The sequence below is a fragment of the Plectropomus leopardus genome, chromosome 22 (assembly GCF_026936395.1).
Source record: "Plectropomus leopardus strain MGB_pleo_1.0 chromosome 22, ASM2693639v1, whole genome shotgun sequence".
NCBI classification, from domain to species: Eukaryota; Metazoa; Chordata; class Actinopteri; order Perciformes; family Serranidae; genus Plectropomus; species Plectropomus leopardus.
The window spans coordinates 5,743,726-5,759,653 of record NC_142197.1 but is presented as its reverse complement, the minus strand read 5'-3'; the positions used below and the strand labels follow the sequence as shown (position 1 = coordinate 5,759,653).

Here is a 15,928-nt window from a genome sequence, read left to right as displayed (position 1 = left end):
TATTAGTAGTATTAGTATTATTATTTTACTAATGTTCAGGTAATTATCTTGTACTTTTTTTTTCTTACTAATTTCTTGCTAATTTTCTTCTTTTGTTAAATGACTGAAAAGTTGTGTAGCATATCTTAATTCATTTTTTCTTATTTTCTACACTTTCAGTCATCTCATAACACTTCAGATTTATTTGTTTACCCTTTGAGGAAACTGACCCCTAAAATTTGAACGTCTGTACAACACTTAACAGCATACAAAGTATTTAAAACAGCTCCACTTCAACCAGCCGCGACTGTAAAATGCAGCCTACACAGTAATGCATCAGTGTTAACTACTAAATATCATATATTGTAGTATGTAAGTCAGGGTGCTGATTTTCAAATTAGAATTAATATTTTGGATACTTTAAGTACATATGATTGATAGTAATTCTGTACTTTTACTGTATGGTTTTAAATGCAGAACTTTAACTTGTAGTGAAGTATTTTTACATCGCTTTATTGGTACTTTTACTTGAGAAAGTAATCTAAATGTTCAACTTGAGAAACTCAGACACGAGGATCTTCTGTGCGATTGCCATAGAGACGCAGACCTTGAACATGATTAGGTGTCTGGAGGTGTAAAGAGCTGTGAGGGCGTTATTGGCATCACACATGCTACAGTATGTTACATGATGACTCATGTTAGGAGTGCAATGGTGGAAGGAAAGTACTGTACCCAAGCACAAAATAAAATGATGCAATTTTTTTACGGCATCCTGAATAACAAAACAATAACACACAGTATTATCATGAGAAAGATTCTGCGTATTTTAAGCGTATTTAAGTGGCAATACTTTTACTTAAAGCAACTTTAATTCATATTTTTATGTTTACAGTGTATCAAATGATAGTGTGAAAGAAGAATTAGCACATGAAACTGCAGCCTCCCTCAGCTTTACTTCAGTATTTTACTCATTCGCTACTTAAACTCAAGTAAAACACTCGACAACACAAGTGTAACATCCCACGCACAATAGGACAGCACTTTGTATTATGTATAAACTCAGGATATTGTGAGGGTTTTTTTTTTAATGTCAGTAAATATTGGTAACAAAAGCTGCCAAGGGTTGAATCTAATTTCATATTCAGTTGTAGACTTTTTAGTCAAAGTTTCATTCAGGCTTGTTTGCTTGACTCCAGAGTTCAAGGGTGCACAAGTTGAGAGAAAGACTGCAGTGATAGAAATATGTGCAGAGGAGAGTTGGAGGAAGAGAGAAACAGTTTCAGTGTTCGTGAGATGCAGCTGGTCTGCAGTGGATGATCTGTAAAAACCATTCCAAGTAAACACATCTGTATGTGTTTTCATTACATGGCCGGATACAATTATTTGTTTTGATTTATTTATGAGGATGTGAGGGCCCATCTTGTTGGAGGATATTACAGCTGAGGAGAAGGGGGGGGGTTCACTGGATGGAAAACAGTGAATCATTCGAATGCTAATGAGCCAATGGTGAAACGTTCTGAGGATTAAACAGGAGGACAATTATAAAGCCACACGAGCGGCCTCGTGAGGCTGAGATGCTTTTTACACAGGGGACAACTTAACTTTGTTCTCTGTACTACGCCGTTAGAATATATTATCTCGCATTTACATCACATTGTAGAGACTGTAGTTACAGGCAGCCAAGTTGTATTTATGAGTTGGAAACATCAGCTGTGACACATGCCAATAACGAAAAGAAAACAGTTTAGTGATTACGTGAATGTTAAATACAGAAAGCTTGTTGGGCGTCAAGACTCTGACCTTGTCAATCTCTTCACAGCAGGGAGTGACAATAACTTTTAACCAATGTGAACGTGCACCAAGGGTCAGCAGGTGGGTGATGGTGGAGGAGTTTTTATGGAAGTAGTTGGGTTTCCATCACAGATTTGTGAAGTGATATTTTCGAAATGTCGATAAGACACAATTGCGAGCTGACTGTGTTTCCGTTGAGTGATGTTATGTGACTTCTCCTCTGGCGATAACACTCCAAGAAGCATGGCGATGGATGTTCAAAACATTAGCAGGTTTATTGTAGCCACTGCAATAGCTGTCATTATTTCCCAACGAGGGCGACGTTGGCGTGTTACGCGAGCGATAATGGAAAGGCAAGACCCTTATACATGGGAGCAACCAAGTACAAGGGATTTGTGGGAGGTGATAGGTGATAACTGTCTTGCTTTTCAAAAGAATTAAACCTTTTTGCTCAGGTTTTAAAGTTTGAAATATTTGTGAAAGGCATCTGAATGCAGCGTAAGAAAAACTGATGTCCATCCAGGTTTCAAAGGGTTAATGAGTAAGTTTGCATGCTCTCCTCTCTACTTGTGCAACCGATAAATATGTTTTAAAAGCAACAGACTCAAGAGAATTCAATGTTCATGTTACGTAGTCTCCCTTCAAAACCTTTTTGTGTGTTATTTGTGTACTGACAACAACTTAAGGAAAATATTCCAAAAAGCATTATATGTCTGTAGATGATTCAAACGTGTGCACACACATAAATAATCCCCCTGAGATACATAACTTGTGTGGACAAGGTAATAATTTGTGCCCACAAGATAACATCTCACTCCCACAAGATAAAAAAAAGTAATCTTCTGGGACTTCAGGGGCGTTGTGACAGAACTATCTGCAGCCAGAAATACATTCATTAGTTGAGGAAATAAATAACAAATAAACACACTTTTCTGGCCAGCATTAGAGTACGGTCAGTTCTGATAAGTTTAGGAAGCTAATGAGACAGAGTGATCTTGATAGTAACAAAAACAACAAAAACAGATAAATGGTTACAAAACAAAAAACCAACATGCTGCAGCTCTTAAGAGAAAAGTTAACAAGCCTTCCATGATTCTGAATATCCTGGTCATAGATTACATACAGGATAAGGACGTTTAAATTAATGTATCTGAACCCAAAGTTGTTTTTAATCATGTATTATTTTATTCCTTACTATGTCTGTCTCTCAGTAATGCCTGTATGAAACTCCCATCTGCACACAATGACAGTCCAGCAGTAATCACTGACTAGCACCTACTACATCAGGGATAATAGCTCAGTTTGGTGTGGATGCCGTGTTGCCCTTATAAACCATTATTTCAGTGGCTCTCAGTGCCTGTTTGCTCTGCAGACAGACAACACACAAAGTGTCAGAGACAGAGTAGCACAATTATCTTACTCACAGTGTAAGAGTTGCTCTTAATGGAAGTCCCTGCATTCTTGCACCTAAAAGAGTGTCATAGAGGTCCTTAAGTTATTAAAAAAAAGAGCAAACTGAAGATTAAAGCTCAACATAAATCTGCTGCCTTGAAATTTGATGAATGTGAATCAGAAATAAGGGAAGAGATGCAAGAGCCCGAAGTTGAGAGTCTCCTCTTCTGTGCTGCACATCATGCACGCAGCTGCTTGTAACAAAGAATAGTGTGAAAGTTAAGAGCGTTCACTCCGCAGCAAAAATCTAAGGACCCAAAAGTCCCCAACAGCACAGTGGCCAGCACACTGACGAGTGAAAAATGAAACACTTGAAGCGATCTCTGTCGACTGAGGGGTCTCTAACTGATTATTCAAATCTCCGACTTTCAGTGGGCAGCCCTACTGTATTGACAGCAAAGTTTTTCTTCTAGCGCAGCCCTTATCACAGTACTAACATGGACAGAGACGCTTTGCACCGAGCTCCTGATCCTCACCCCCCAGGTGGGCATTTCAAACATGGCTTTGTTATCAAAAAGTTGAGGCGCGTCAACTAGAACACCAGGGGAAAAAATGACATCAGTTTGACAACATAGTTTTATCAACATGCCCAAGCTGTTTATCACCACCACAGCCAAAAGCTATTACTTTGTTGGCCAAAACACAGCATGAGGTGACAGAAATACTCACTCAGTGTTCATCTGCCCTCGTAGCTGTGCTGGCCTTGATTATTTTTTTGAGTTTCATGATCCTGAAAAAGGTCACCAATGAGTTTCCAACTGCACACAGTTAGCTCAACTACCAGAAATTACAACTCACTAAAACCACCGTTCCATGGTCTCACTTTAATATCAGCAAAATGCTATAATGAAAAGTGGTTGCTATTTATCTCCTGTCTCTTTTTCACCTGTATCCTGATTTTCCTATATACAAAGAAATTATCAGCAAGAGAAATTCTTGCTGAGAATTGTCCGTTTTTGTGACATGAAGTTCTTCTTATGACGTTGAAAATAAAACTTTTCGGAGTAATTTTGAGGTGTCCATCTGTGGGTAGAGAAGCATATTAATTTATGGTAAACTACAGCATCTTAGTCCCCCAACATAAAAAATTTAGTGCACAGTATATGGAACTTGTTTGCTTAAGATAAATAATTCCATATTTTCTTCACATAAGTTAAAAACACATCACGTATCGGGACTTTGAGGTCTCCGTACTGTGCATTAGGAGTGTTGATTTATTTGAAACTTCACATAAAATTAGTGTGACCATATGGTGAGGCCTGATATAGTGTATATGATTGAGAGACAGTATCACAGGTTCAGATGATGTCGTAAAGAAGCCGTTCATTATTCTGTTCGAGGAGTTGCTGATCAACTCGGGAGAGTTTAAAAATGTATAACTAATTAGACCTTCACATTGCTGTAAAAGCACAGTGGGACTGTACTGAATGTGTTCGGTGTCCACTCTTTCTCTCGCTGCTGTGAGCTTCTCCCAGCAGCTGGGTCATGGATCTACGGCTGACATTTGCAGTTAGCCAGTTGGGTCGGCCGTTTAATCATTTTGGCCATTTCACTGCTAATGTGGTCTGAGTCCCAAGTACATTCATTCATTATTGATGAGAGAATAAATGTCTCTCTGGTACACTAGATGCAGCAATTACCCAACTGAATCATCCCCCTATGATGAGATGCTTTTTGTTGGATGGCTGGTCATCCATGTGGATGTGGCTCTGGGGCTTAAAACTCAAAGAGAGAGTTTTCTTGTGTATGTGCTTTTACTTACAGTACAAAAAAAAAAGAAATGCTGCTTTTTCCAGCTCAGGCAATCACTGCGCTGTTAGGCAGCAGTCTCCTGTTGCCATGGCAACTACCTGTTAATATTCCGGCAGAGTTTTCTCACCGACAAGGGGAGAGCGCCACTTTCTCACTACAGAAAATCGATTGGACATTCCTGCAGAAAATAAGGGAGCTGAGCCATGTGGTGGCGGTAATACCTGCACATGTTGCAGCTGTGATGGTTCATGGCGTCACGGTGACCTAATTGACCTTGACTCAGTGCATGTGGCTTACAGCAGATCACAATGTCATCGTCAAGGTTTAGTTCTTATGGGGCGATCACTTTCTTAAAGAGTGTTTTTGCTTTAGTAGAGTTTTCTCTCTCTACTCTCGAGGAGACTGTTCAAAGGTCGGGCATTAAGGAACTGAGCTTTCTTTGCTCTTGAGTGGTGGAGCCATTCAGAAGGGATTGGCTGTCTATCATGAAAAGGGATGGCATTGATCACGAATCCCATTATGCCCCGGGCTTGATCTCCAACAGTCCAGACAATCCCGTCTCCCATTTCTCTCCTGAAAAGACCTTTTTTTTAAATGGCGCTTTTCTCATGCAAGAGGCAGAAAAGTCTGAATAATGAGCTATAAATTACACACACACACACACACACACACACACACACATGCACAAACTTGCTTAAGTTGCTTTTGTCCATGCATGTAAAACCACATGATTAATAGTTGTGATGGGACAATAGACACGGAAATACTCACAGTGAATTGACCTATGGTCAGTCGGTAAATATTGTTTCATATTTACCGACTCTATCATGACTTTTTCATGGTACAATAACCATCTCAGAAAATATCAACACCTGGGGGAAAGAAAATGTGCATGCACAGGAGAGATTTTCCATTCACATGCATTTATTTCCAGTACCGTACATAAGCAATTTTACATGGTATGATGGAACTGTCAATTTTTATACCATCGTATTCCCTGAAACAGCTCTTCTGCTGCAACCCTAATGAATATTTTGTTCAGCAGCAACCAAAGAGACTCCTTTGTAACTATCAATAATAGAGACTCTGTAAAAACAGGATACATATGCATTAACTTCAAAAAATGCAAAAGATCCTTATCAAGTATTTGCATATTTCAAATTCAATCATAAGCTGTAATTTCAAATAGTTGAAAAGTCAGGCTTTTAAAGATTTTTTTTTACAAAAACAAATGTTTTTTCTCGATATACCGCCACTCGGTTTTATGCTGCCACACACCAATCAAGTTGTGAAAAGGTGCATGCTTCACACACAGGAAATCAATACAATCAGCACAATTTCAAGGTAGTTCTTGAGTTATGGCCAAAAACATGTTGTATGAGGTTAGTTTGACCTTGACCTTCGACCACCAGATTCTTATCATTTCATTCTTGAGTCCAAGTTTGTATTTGTGTCAAATTTGAGGAAAGGCCCTCAAGGCCAACTTCAGATATTGTGTTTATGAAAATGAGGCTGATGAGGTCACATTGACCTTGACCTTTGAACACCAAATTCTAATCAGCTCATAATTGAGTCCAAGTGAATGTTTTTGTCAATTCTGGAGAAATTCTTTTGAGGTGTTATTGAGATATTTTGTTCACGAGAATGTGCTGGACGGATCGACGGACAACCTGAAAGCATAGAGGAATAAAAAAGATAAGTCCTATCTGCCCTGTCTTTCATAAAAGACTATTTCACACCTTTCAGTGCCATTTCTAAAATTTAGAATTAGACAGGAGCTGAAAAATGTCAAAATATGATGACGTGTTTCTTTCTTTCTTTGTATGTGACAGTAAAATTGAATATCCTTGAATTTTGAACTCGTGATCGGACAATTAAGCATTTCTAAAGTTCCCGCCTTGGCCTTTATGTAAAATATTACATTTTTTTCTTTTCACTAGTTTCTGACAGTTTGAGGACCAAAGCATTATTGGATAAAATAATCTGCAGACAGTAGGTAACATTACTGATGCTCTGATTTTGGCAAAATAGAACATGTAAAAAAGTTAAATATTATGACCTCAGGAGCGCGGATAGATAAGTGTATGCAACACATGCCACGGGTTTGATTCCAGCCTAGGGTTCGGTGTTACATGTCACACCGCTCTCTCTCTCTACCCTCCGTTTCTGGTCTCACTCTGAAAAAAAGCACAATTTGGGAAATATGACTTCAAACTTCAGTAAAGTCAGCAGCAGAGGTACAAGTCAGCGAAATATATCTCGTGTGGTGACAAAACCTAACAAGGCTGTTGTTTTGAGTAATGCACAAATATAGAAAGATTTTTCACCTTTTTGTTTCAGGCAACAAGTGTCTCGTGCAGAAAAACAGCTCCAATTCAAAATGTCAAAGCGTCACATTAAATTTGAAGTATTTTTCCCGAACCTCTGTAGAGCACACATTGAACTGTCACCTGTGAAACCGGTGTGCACTGCCTCTGAAGTTGGAATAAAAGTGTTTTGGACTTCAGAGTCCTCTGTGGACGTGGTGGATGTGGAAAACACTTGAGATGTATTTTAAGTGCTGTCAGACTTTTAAGGCCTGTGAAGCCGACTGTCGTATTTTCATTTCAAAGCACCACACTCTTCTCAGTCGTCGTGAAACCCTTTGTAAAAAGACTGAATATTGTCCAAACTTTCCTGTTATGAGGCTGAAAACACGACTGTTTTCTTGGGTTCCTGGAAAACTGATGCGCTGAGGTTGCCAAGGTCACCGGCTCGTGTGCCTGTAGGTCATGCTAACATTCATCTCCATCAAGGTTCAGTAAACACTGTAATGATTTGTTAGAAAGGTTTCAGTTTTCGGTCCACTGAACTCACCTCACAGCTCACATTGCTTTGAGATTTCAGCAGTTTGCCCGGAGGAAACAATATCAGCAGCAGTGTTGTGCTTTTATTTGTATCCTTTTGATTTTTTACTAAATGCTTTTGTTTTGTTTAGCTGTGCGGTGCAGTATGTAGGTGCCGTAACTCTCAGTAAGTTGTACCGTCCCCGGCTATCTCTGTGCTCACATCTGTGGACATTTGTAACAAGCAGCTGAATCTGCGTGTAACATCTGACAGAAATTCCTTTTAAAAAAGGACCACGAACTGAGCTGAACCCTGAGCTGCTCCTGCTGTTACTGTTCAAAACACTCTTAGTAGCTGTAAAATTTTAACACTATAAAGATTTTTGTGTTGCTTCTTCCCAAAAAACAACATTTTCAGCTCATCAGGCTTATGTAAACATCAAAAACCTGGATGAGAAGTTGCTCATTAACACGGCAGTGACTTTAAAGCCAGATGATAGAAAAGAGTGCATATTTGTTTCAAAGTTTCAAGCTGTGAGAGTTGTGTTAAAGTTTGTCCTTCTGCTTCTCTGCAAAATATATTTCCCAAATGCTCTGTTTCTATACAGACTGCTGTGTGTGTGTATATATATATATACACTCAGTGGGGTCAGTAGGCCGGGGCGTCCGAGGCTTCAGCCCCAAATTTTTTAAAAGGCCTCACATGATGTGTTGATGGACTGTCGGGAATTCAATAATAATTTGTTTGAACAGTTTCTGGTTATGATAAATTGTGTAATTTTGACTTCTTTTTCTTTTATTTTGACTGGCCCATGGGTTAAGAATTCTTTAATAATCACCAAAAATTAAAAAAAAAAAAGACAAAAAAATCACCAAATGTGTTTAAAAAAAAAAAATCTCCACAAAGTTTTAAAGAAAAAAAAACTCTTTTTTTTTTTTAAATCTGTTCCTTAAAATACACCTACATTTTTAAAGGGAAAAAATCACCAAAAATGTTAAGGGAAAAAAAATGCCAAGGCTTTTAACAGACAATAAATCTTTATTTTTTCTTAAATTGTCAAAAAATTCTCAAAGAACAAAAATCACAAAAAATGTCTTGTAAATGCAAAACCATTTAAAGTTGTATGCCCTTCTCCCAAGCCAAAATAAAAATCATCAAGGCATACTATTTTTATAACTCAATACAAGTCATATATACATTTTCAAAGTTTTTGGTTTCTACTCAGTACTAATTACTAACAAATACTAACATTTTTAACAACACAATTCATTAGCAAGGTTAGAAAAAGTTTTACATGGTAAAGAAGGAGCTTGATTGCATAAAAAAAGCATAAAAATAGAGGTTGTTCATTAAAAAGGAGGATCACCCAGAACCCCAATGTCCTCAAATCCTGGAGACGCCCCTGCATACTGCTCAATAGTTTCTAAATTATTTATGAAGACTTGCACAAGTAGCAGTATTTCCGCAGAGTTTGGTACACTGCTCGGAGCTTTAAAGTAGTCTTGTCCCCGTGACCCAGTCTCTGTCTTCATCTGCCCGACAGCAGCGGAGATGAAGGGAGCCCAGAATAGAAAATGCAGGTCATATCTGTTTATCTGGGATTAGACTGTTTCCCAAGTATACGTATATATATATCCAATTGCCTCCGGGGTCACAGGAAGACGTGGTAGAAGTGACTCAGAAATATGGGGTTATAAAACGTCGCCTGAAACGCTTCACAGTCTCATGTTGCTTGTCATTTTTTAACCAGACGTTTGTGTCAGCATCCCCCTCCTCCCTGCGTCCCCCGCCTCTTCCTTTTTTCCTCGTCTCCAAGGGGCCAGACTGGCTTCTTTCTCACCTCTGATGTTTATTACACAAACAGCACCCAGGATCAAATATTCTTACTTTTTTCCCATCCGGAGAAGCCAAGTGTTGGTGAGAGATAACATGTAGAGGGAGTGGGAGGTGGGGAAAAGAGAGAGAGCGGCAGACTTGTTTATATGTCTTGATCTGACGGGATGAATAATTCAGCAAAGGGCTCCCTGGCACCCCAGGATTATATTAAAAGAATAGTTAGGGCAATGGGGAATTAAAAAAAAAAAAAGTCAGAGGGAGATGAAGTCGGGGTGACAGAGAAGATGGGATGCTTGATTACTGAAAGCACTGTGAATTATTTAAACTTGTTTCCAAACCACACAAATCTCCAGCAGAGGTAGCCGTGAATGCCAATATGGTTTCTGTGATTAGAGGAGATTTCTCTGCTTCACCCCGGGACAGAAGATGGAGAGAGCAGCCGACAGCTTCTTTTTCACCCAAGGTCGGAGGAATTCCCGCTTTTCTGTTTGCTATCAAGTCTTCTTGCAGAATTTTAACTTTTTTGGGCTTTGTTTTCCCCAGACATTTGCAGCACTGAGCTTGTTGCAGCAGGGCAAAACTGATGTGTTTACTTTGCAGTCTCAGAGTATTTTTTTTTTCTTTATACTGCCTGAGTCCTTCTTGATCTGTTTAGAAAAATACACATTAGTCCAAGTTAGTTTTATAAAATCATGTATTAATAATGACTTTTTATTTCTAAATCTGTGTAAAACTAATATCCCAGAGTTCTTGTACATCGTTAAAAAGTCTTGAAATTTATTGACTTAATTAATGTAAAATAAATGTAATTAATCAACCTTTTAAAAGTCTTGAATATACCAAGACATAGGAAGTAGGATTATATTAATCTTTTTTTGTTCTGCAATGTAGAATATTAAAATAATTAGTATTAGTAGAGCTGGGCGATGTGGCTTTAAAATAATATTGTGATATTTTAAGGTTATATTGTGATACACAATACATACCTCGATATTTTTTAAATGTCCTTTAACTAATGTTATCAACTAAAATACAAAATTATTTAATGAACTCTGGTTACAGTGAAGTTAAATAAAGTAGCCAGTCATATAATAAAAAATTAATACACTACTTTTGTAATAACTTTTAATAAAATACAGTTATAAGCAAGTTAAATAAAGTACTTTCATAAGGAAATTTTAAAAAATATTGTTTCAATTAAATAAAAGCGAGACCCATGGTGCTTTTATTTTGAAGGACCTGGCTCGTCTCGGGCTAAAAGTGTTGATGTTTTTGCTGTGGACTTGAAGCGTTGGGTGCAGACAGTTAAACAGATATCGCGGAGCCTTTAACCATGAGGCTTCATTCACTGTGAGCTGGCAGATAAACTAACAGCTCTCCAGTCCATACGGTATATTACCAATATTTGCAAGTTGCACTGGTGCTCTGTGGTTGCAAAATGTGACTAAATAGTCGCAGTTTGAGCTCTGAAGATACAAAAACACGTCTCACCTGTTACTGAAGCGCCATTAAATTTGATTATTAATTCACTTTAAGCTGGTTACAAACTAAAAGCTCTCCAGTTCATTTGTACATAATATTTGCAAAAAAAGTAGTGCTCCATGATTGCAAAATGTGGCTTAACAGTCACGATCTGAGCTCTGCAAAAGCCCTGCTTTGTGTGTGTCTCTGAGAGGCAGAGAGCGAGAGACAAGGGAGCTCAAATGCTGGCTTCTTATAAACGACGTGACAGTTTACACTAGATGTTCGAGATATAGTCATTTTGTATACCGCACGTTAAACAAGCCACGATACCTGAGTGTATTTGATATATCGCTAACCCCTAATTTTTACTGAAACTAATCTATTTTTCGAAAGACTTTAGATAAGGCTACTCTCACTGACATGCAGATCAGGATAGCAAATCAACAACACTTTTTATTTTTTTTTCTGGCTCGTGTGCTCAGAGCACAGGATCCATTGTTGGCGCTAGCTCTTAATGTACCCTGGATGACGAGCTGAAGTGCAAATTTTACGAAAATTGCCTTTTCAACCAACCAAGAATCTGCAGCATGGCTGAGACCAGTGCAAAGCAATGCATACAAATTTATTTCATGCAAAACGTTTTTCAATCACGGCACAATGGAAATCAGGCAGCATTTAGAGTGAGAAACAGGAAATCACAGAAAAAAAACACCAACAAATACTGGGACAGTCAGTCTTAAATTTCATTCCAACTGGCGTCAATACATCTTTAAGAATCTTAAATCTAGCTGTAGAAACGGTGAGCGAACCTGAACGCTGTAATTTACAGGTCAGTGTCAGTCATGGCTGTGTGGGTGGATGTTCATGTTTTAGATGTCTCAGTTATATATATCCATTTCAAGAGCATTTAAATGACTATATTCAGTGTCTCCAAACTACAGCTTGGAATATAAATCTAGTTATTTAAGAGCTGTTGAAAGAGCAGTTAGATGTCTATAAAACCTTGTCTTTACATCAAATGTAGCCTGATTTTCACCTTCTTGCAAATCACAGTGGGATGTCTTCTGCTTAGAATATAGATGTGCTTCAATACTGCAGATAAAAAAAAAAATCTCAAGATATTTTATTTAAGACCCACCCTAATACCAGCTGCTCCATCAATACTGTTCAGTAATAGAAAAAGCTCCTGTGATTTTTATGGGAGACTCCAAATAAAGCTGACCTCCCCGGAAAGGCTGTGGGAGGAAGAGGGAGCGGGACTTTGACCGGGGAATACTGGAATTTTTGGGCTGGACACTGTGGGAAGAGGGGACATGGTGGGAGGAAAACTCCTGCTGCACCGTGTCCTCTGTCTTTTGTCTTATGTTCTGGCATCCCACACAGACAAACTGACTGAGTTTCCTCCATTTTGTAATTACTGTTTGTTGAGAAACGGCAAATCCCCCTGCGCCGTGTCATTAGGATTAGCACTCGGCAGGGTGTTGCTTTCCATTCTCCTGTTGCAAAAAAAAACCCCTCAATATCCCATCTGTCACAAGCCATTCTCTGCAGCTAAACAAAGCCTGGCTGCAGCCACACCGCCCTAAATGGATTAATCCTCTCCAGCCAAAAAATTATCTGAACACACCTGCGATCACAAGGAAAATACACATCCCAACACTGTTTATGCTCAAGGTCGCGCTTTGAATTTACGGCTTTGAAGTAACAAATGTGGCTCCCACCCTAATTGGCTCAATTAGAGTTCAAGCTATGGAGTAAAAGTCGGGCGTGGAGCCAAGAGCAGAGTGGTATTAAACTACAAAATTCACTACAGAGACAATTTAGTTCAAAGATGATAAGTGATTGTGCTGGAATTATGCTCTTCCAGTCATGTAACTTTAATTTTAAAGGCAGCCTTTGTGGAGAGGAGCCTGTACGCGTCACCGGAGCCGATATAACTCAACATCCCATTCATTAAAACCTTCAGTCTGAGTTCATATTCATGATACCAGCTGTAATGTTTTCACCAAACAATTTAGATGTACAGTGCAGCGTGCTATTAACCGCTCTGTCTTCGTGTTGGCTCTCTAGCTGCTCATGTAAATGTTTTTTTTTTTCTACAAGCTTACCAACTGTTTTTAACTCAAAGTGCTGATTTGTGTGTTTTGCATCGCCCTGTTTTTTCACAGAGTTGAGGATTACTTTGATATCAGCAAAAAAGTGAGATGAAAACTTTTGGTTATTTGTACCAAAAGAGGATTCATAAATGTTTGCTGTTTTTTGACCTTTGTGCTCGGTCTGTCTGCAGGTGTGCTGAGCCTGCCGGAGAGTTTGAACCTGCACCGGGACCAGCAGCGCTCGGGGCGGGGCAGCGAGAGTCAGGGGTACAGCCAGGCCGAGCTCCGCACGCTGGAACAGTCGCTGCTCGCAACCCGGGTGGGCAGCATCGCAGAACTGAGTGAGTACACTTTGACCTGAAGTTTACACAAAATACAATGAACAGCGTGAGTTTTGGAAAGTTGGAAAGAAACCAACTTTTTTTGAAGGAGCTCACTCCAAATTCCTTTTATCACAGTATGATGCAATATAGTGGGACTAAGATTTTTTTTTTTAAGTGATTGAAGTTTTTGATATTGTGCCGCCACACTTTGATGATGATGTCAAAACAGCATGCATGCCGGTATCTTTCTCAAAGTTAATTAGTGATGAATGACCAACATGCATGAATCACACATCAATAATTGCAGATTTTACACGATTCATGATGATGAAGAAGCAGAAAAATAGAAAAGCATGGCTGAAAACCAAAATCTTATTAGGAGGCACTAAGCTAAGCTCTGACTCCCCTGGAATTTGCACCCTCCATACAATGAGCCAAACAGCATTCAAATGATATGTGTGATAAAATCTGCAAAACTAAAAGGTTAACTTACCTTATTTTTTTCGAGATTTGGTCATTATTTTTAAACGCACATTTTTCTTTTTATTGAAACTTTAGACAACACATCAAAAATCTATCACACATAATAATAATAATAATAATAATAATAATAATAATAATAATAATAATAGTAATAATAAAGAGGAACAAGTGCAATTGTTTTATTGTACTTGGTTTGTTTTTACTAATTTCTTGCTTATTTCTTTTGTTGCTTGTTGCCCTCTTTCCATGTTTTTGAAAAAAATCAATCCAATTGCTCTGATTTTAAGAAGTTAAAGTACAGTACTTCAGTAAATGTACTCAGTCCTACCACTGCATCCATTGCAAAAGGTTTACAGCTCAATTTACTCATATTTAGGTTGTTTTTTTCATTACTTTTTACTGTAGATAGAAAATGCGCAAAGAAATCTGAGTATTTTAGTGTTAAATGCAGAGTTTCTTAAAGCAGATTTATATCTACATTAACCTAAAATGAAAAATAAAAGCCGTGATGAGAATGCAAATATCTGAACTTGGGTTACCACCCTGATGAATATTTGGTGAATTAGTGTGTAGGAGAAGAGTGCTTTAATTTTCATGACCTTGGATACAGAAACACTCCCAGTTGGAAACAAAAAACTTAACAGATTATAACAATTAGATGAGATTTCTCGAGTAGAAAAAAATGTATAAATATCTGAGAGTCAACAGAAGTTAATAGATGACATTTAATTGCTCCCTCTGGCATTTTAAATATATGCAAACTAAATATATTAACATTTAGGAGTCCCAAATGATGAGACTCAGTTAATATTGAGATCCATGTTTCAGCCTCAAGCTGCATATTTTCACTTTTTTTGTACTGTTGTTTTTTGTTACAACCCCACAGTGCATGAAAGGGGTTCACAGGCATTATTTTCAAACTTTATTCACCATGTAGCAGCAACATAAACAGGTTTAGACGGATACTTTGTCGGCTGAGCTGCTTGCTTCTTAATAAAAATCAAATATCAGCCACTGTCATTTAGTGTAGCCTAAAACCTCATATAAAGCCTGCCTTTCTCAGTATGAGGAGCTACTAACAGAGCTATCAGCTCAGCAAAATTTTTATTAATAATCTTTACTTGGAGTTAAGGTGACCCATAATGATCTATTTAAGTACTACATTTACATTTTAAACCCTTTCTGCGGAGCTGAAGTCCCCATTAAACTTAAAATGATATTTAAATCGTGAAATATTAAATATTGACCCCTCATATAGAATGAGCAACTTGAGGCTGCACTTATTATCTCTCAGACGCTAATGATGATAATGATGTTTGATGAACAGCGTTAAGTTCGGCGTGCAGCATATTACAAATGCACAAGTAATTGTTATGCACATTAAATCTGATCATCTCAAGGACTTATTTCCATAACTGTTTGCCAAATAGCCCCATTACTGTGAAGGAATGCACGCTCCCCGTCCCTGTGGGCTGTCATGGTGGTCTGAGGTCAACCCACCGCCTCGCTACTGTCCCCTCACCCCTCTGCCGACACTCTGCAGCCAGGAACCGTTCTCTTACAGCTGTTCTAACACCTGTTTATGAGTCATACCCGGAGACCTTTAAATCCAAGGTCGCCGCCTCAGAGGCTTTTAACCTCAACTTGAAAGGACGAGCTCCACCTTTAATTCTGACACCCCACTACCTCCACTCCCGCCCTCGCCCTCCCCGCAGTCACATATTAGATCACCCTGTCCCCTCCAGACATCTGCACACCGAGCTCGTGTCCGTGCACATTTGTCCTGGATGGATGTTAGTGTCGTTCGCATAGAGCATTACAAACCAGAAATTCACCACACATCATCGATTAAAGTAAGAATTTGTAGTCTTTTCTCATCACCAGTCGCTGTATCACAGTTGTGATTTTGCCTGTGAGCAGTTTGTG

General features: G+C 38.6%; 1 protein-coding gene across 3 annotated transcripts in view; it reads left to right on the top strand.

The window, feature by feature from the left end:
* abtb3a (ankyrin repeat and BTB domain containing 3a) overlaps positions 1-15,928 on the top strand; it is a 210,106-nt gene that overhangs the window by 130,159 nt on the left and 64,019 nt on the right. For all 3 annotated transcript variants that reach the window (XR_015775591.1, XM_088073000.1, XM_088072999.1), the window contains exon 2: positions 13,388-13,537. Coding sequence is in view for 2 of the 3 variants with exons in the window: in XM_088073000.1 (XP_087929126.1) it covers positions 13,388-13,537 (150 nt within the window). In the remaining variant the exon portion in view is untranslated. The remainder of the gene's footprint in view (positions 1-13,387; positions 13,538-15,928) is intronic.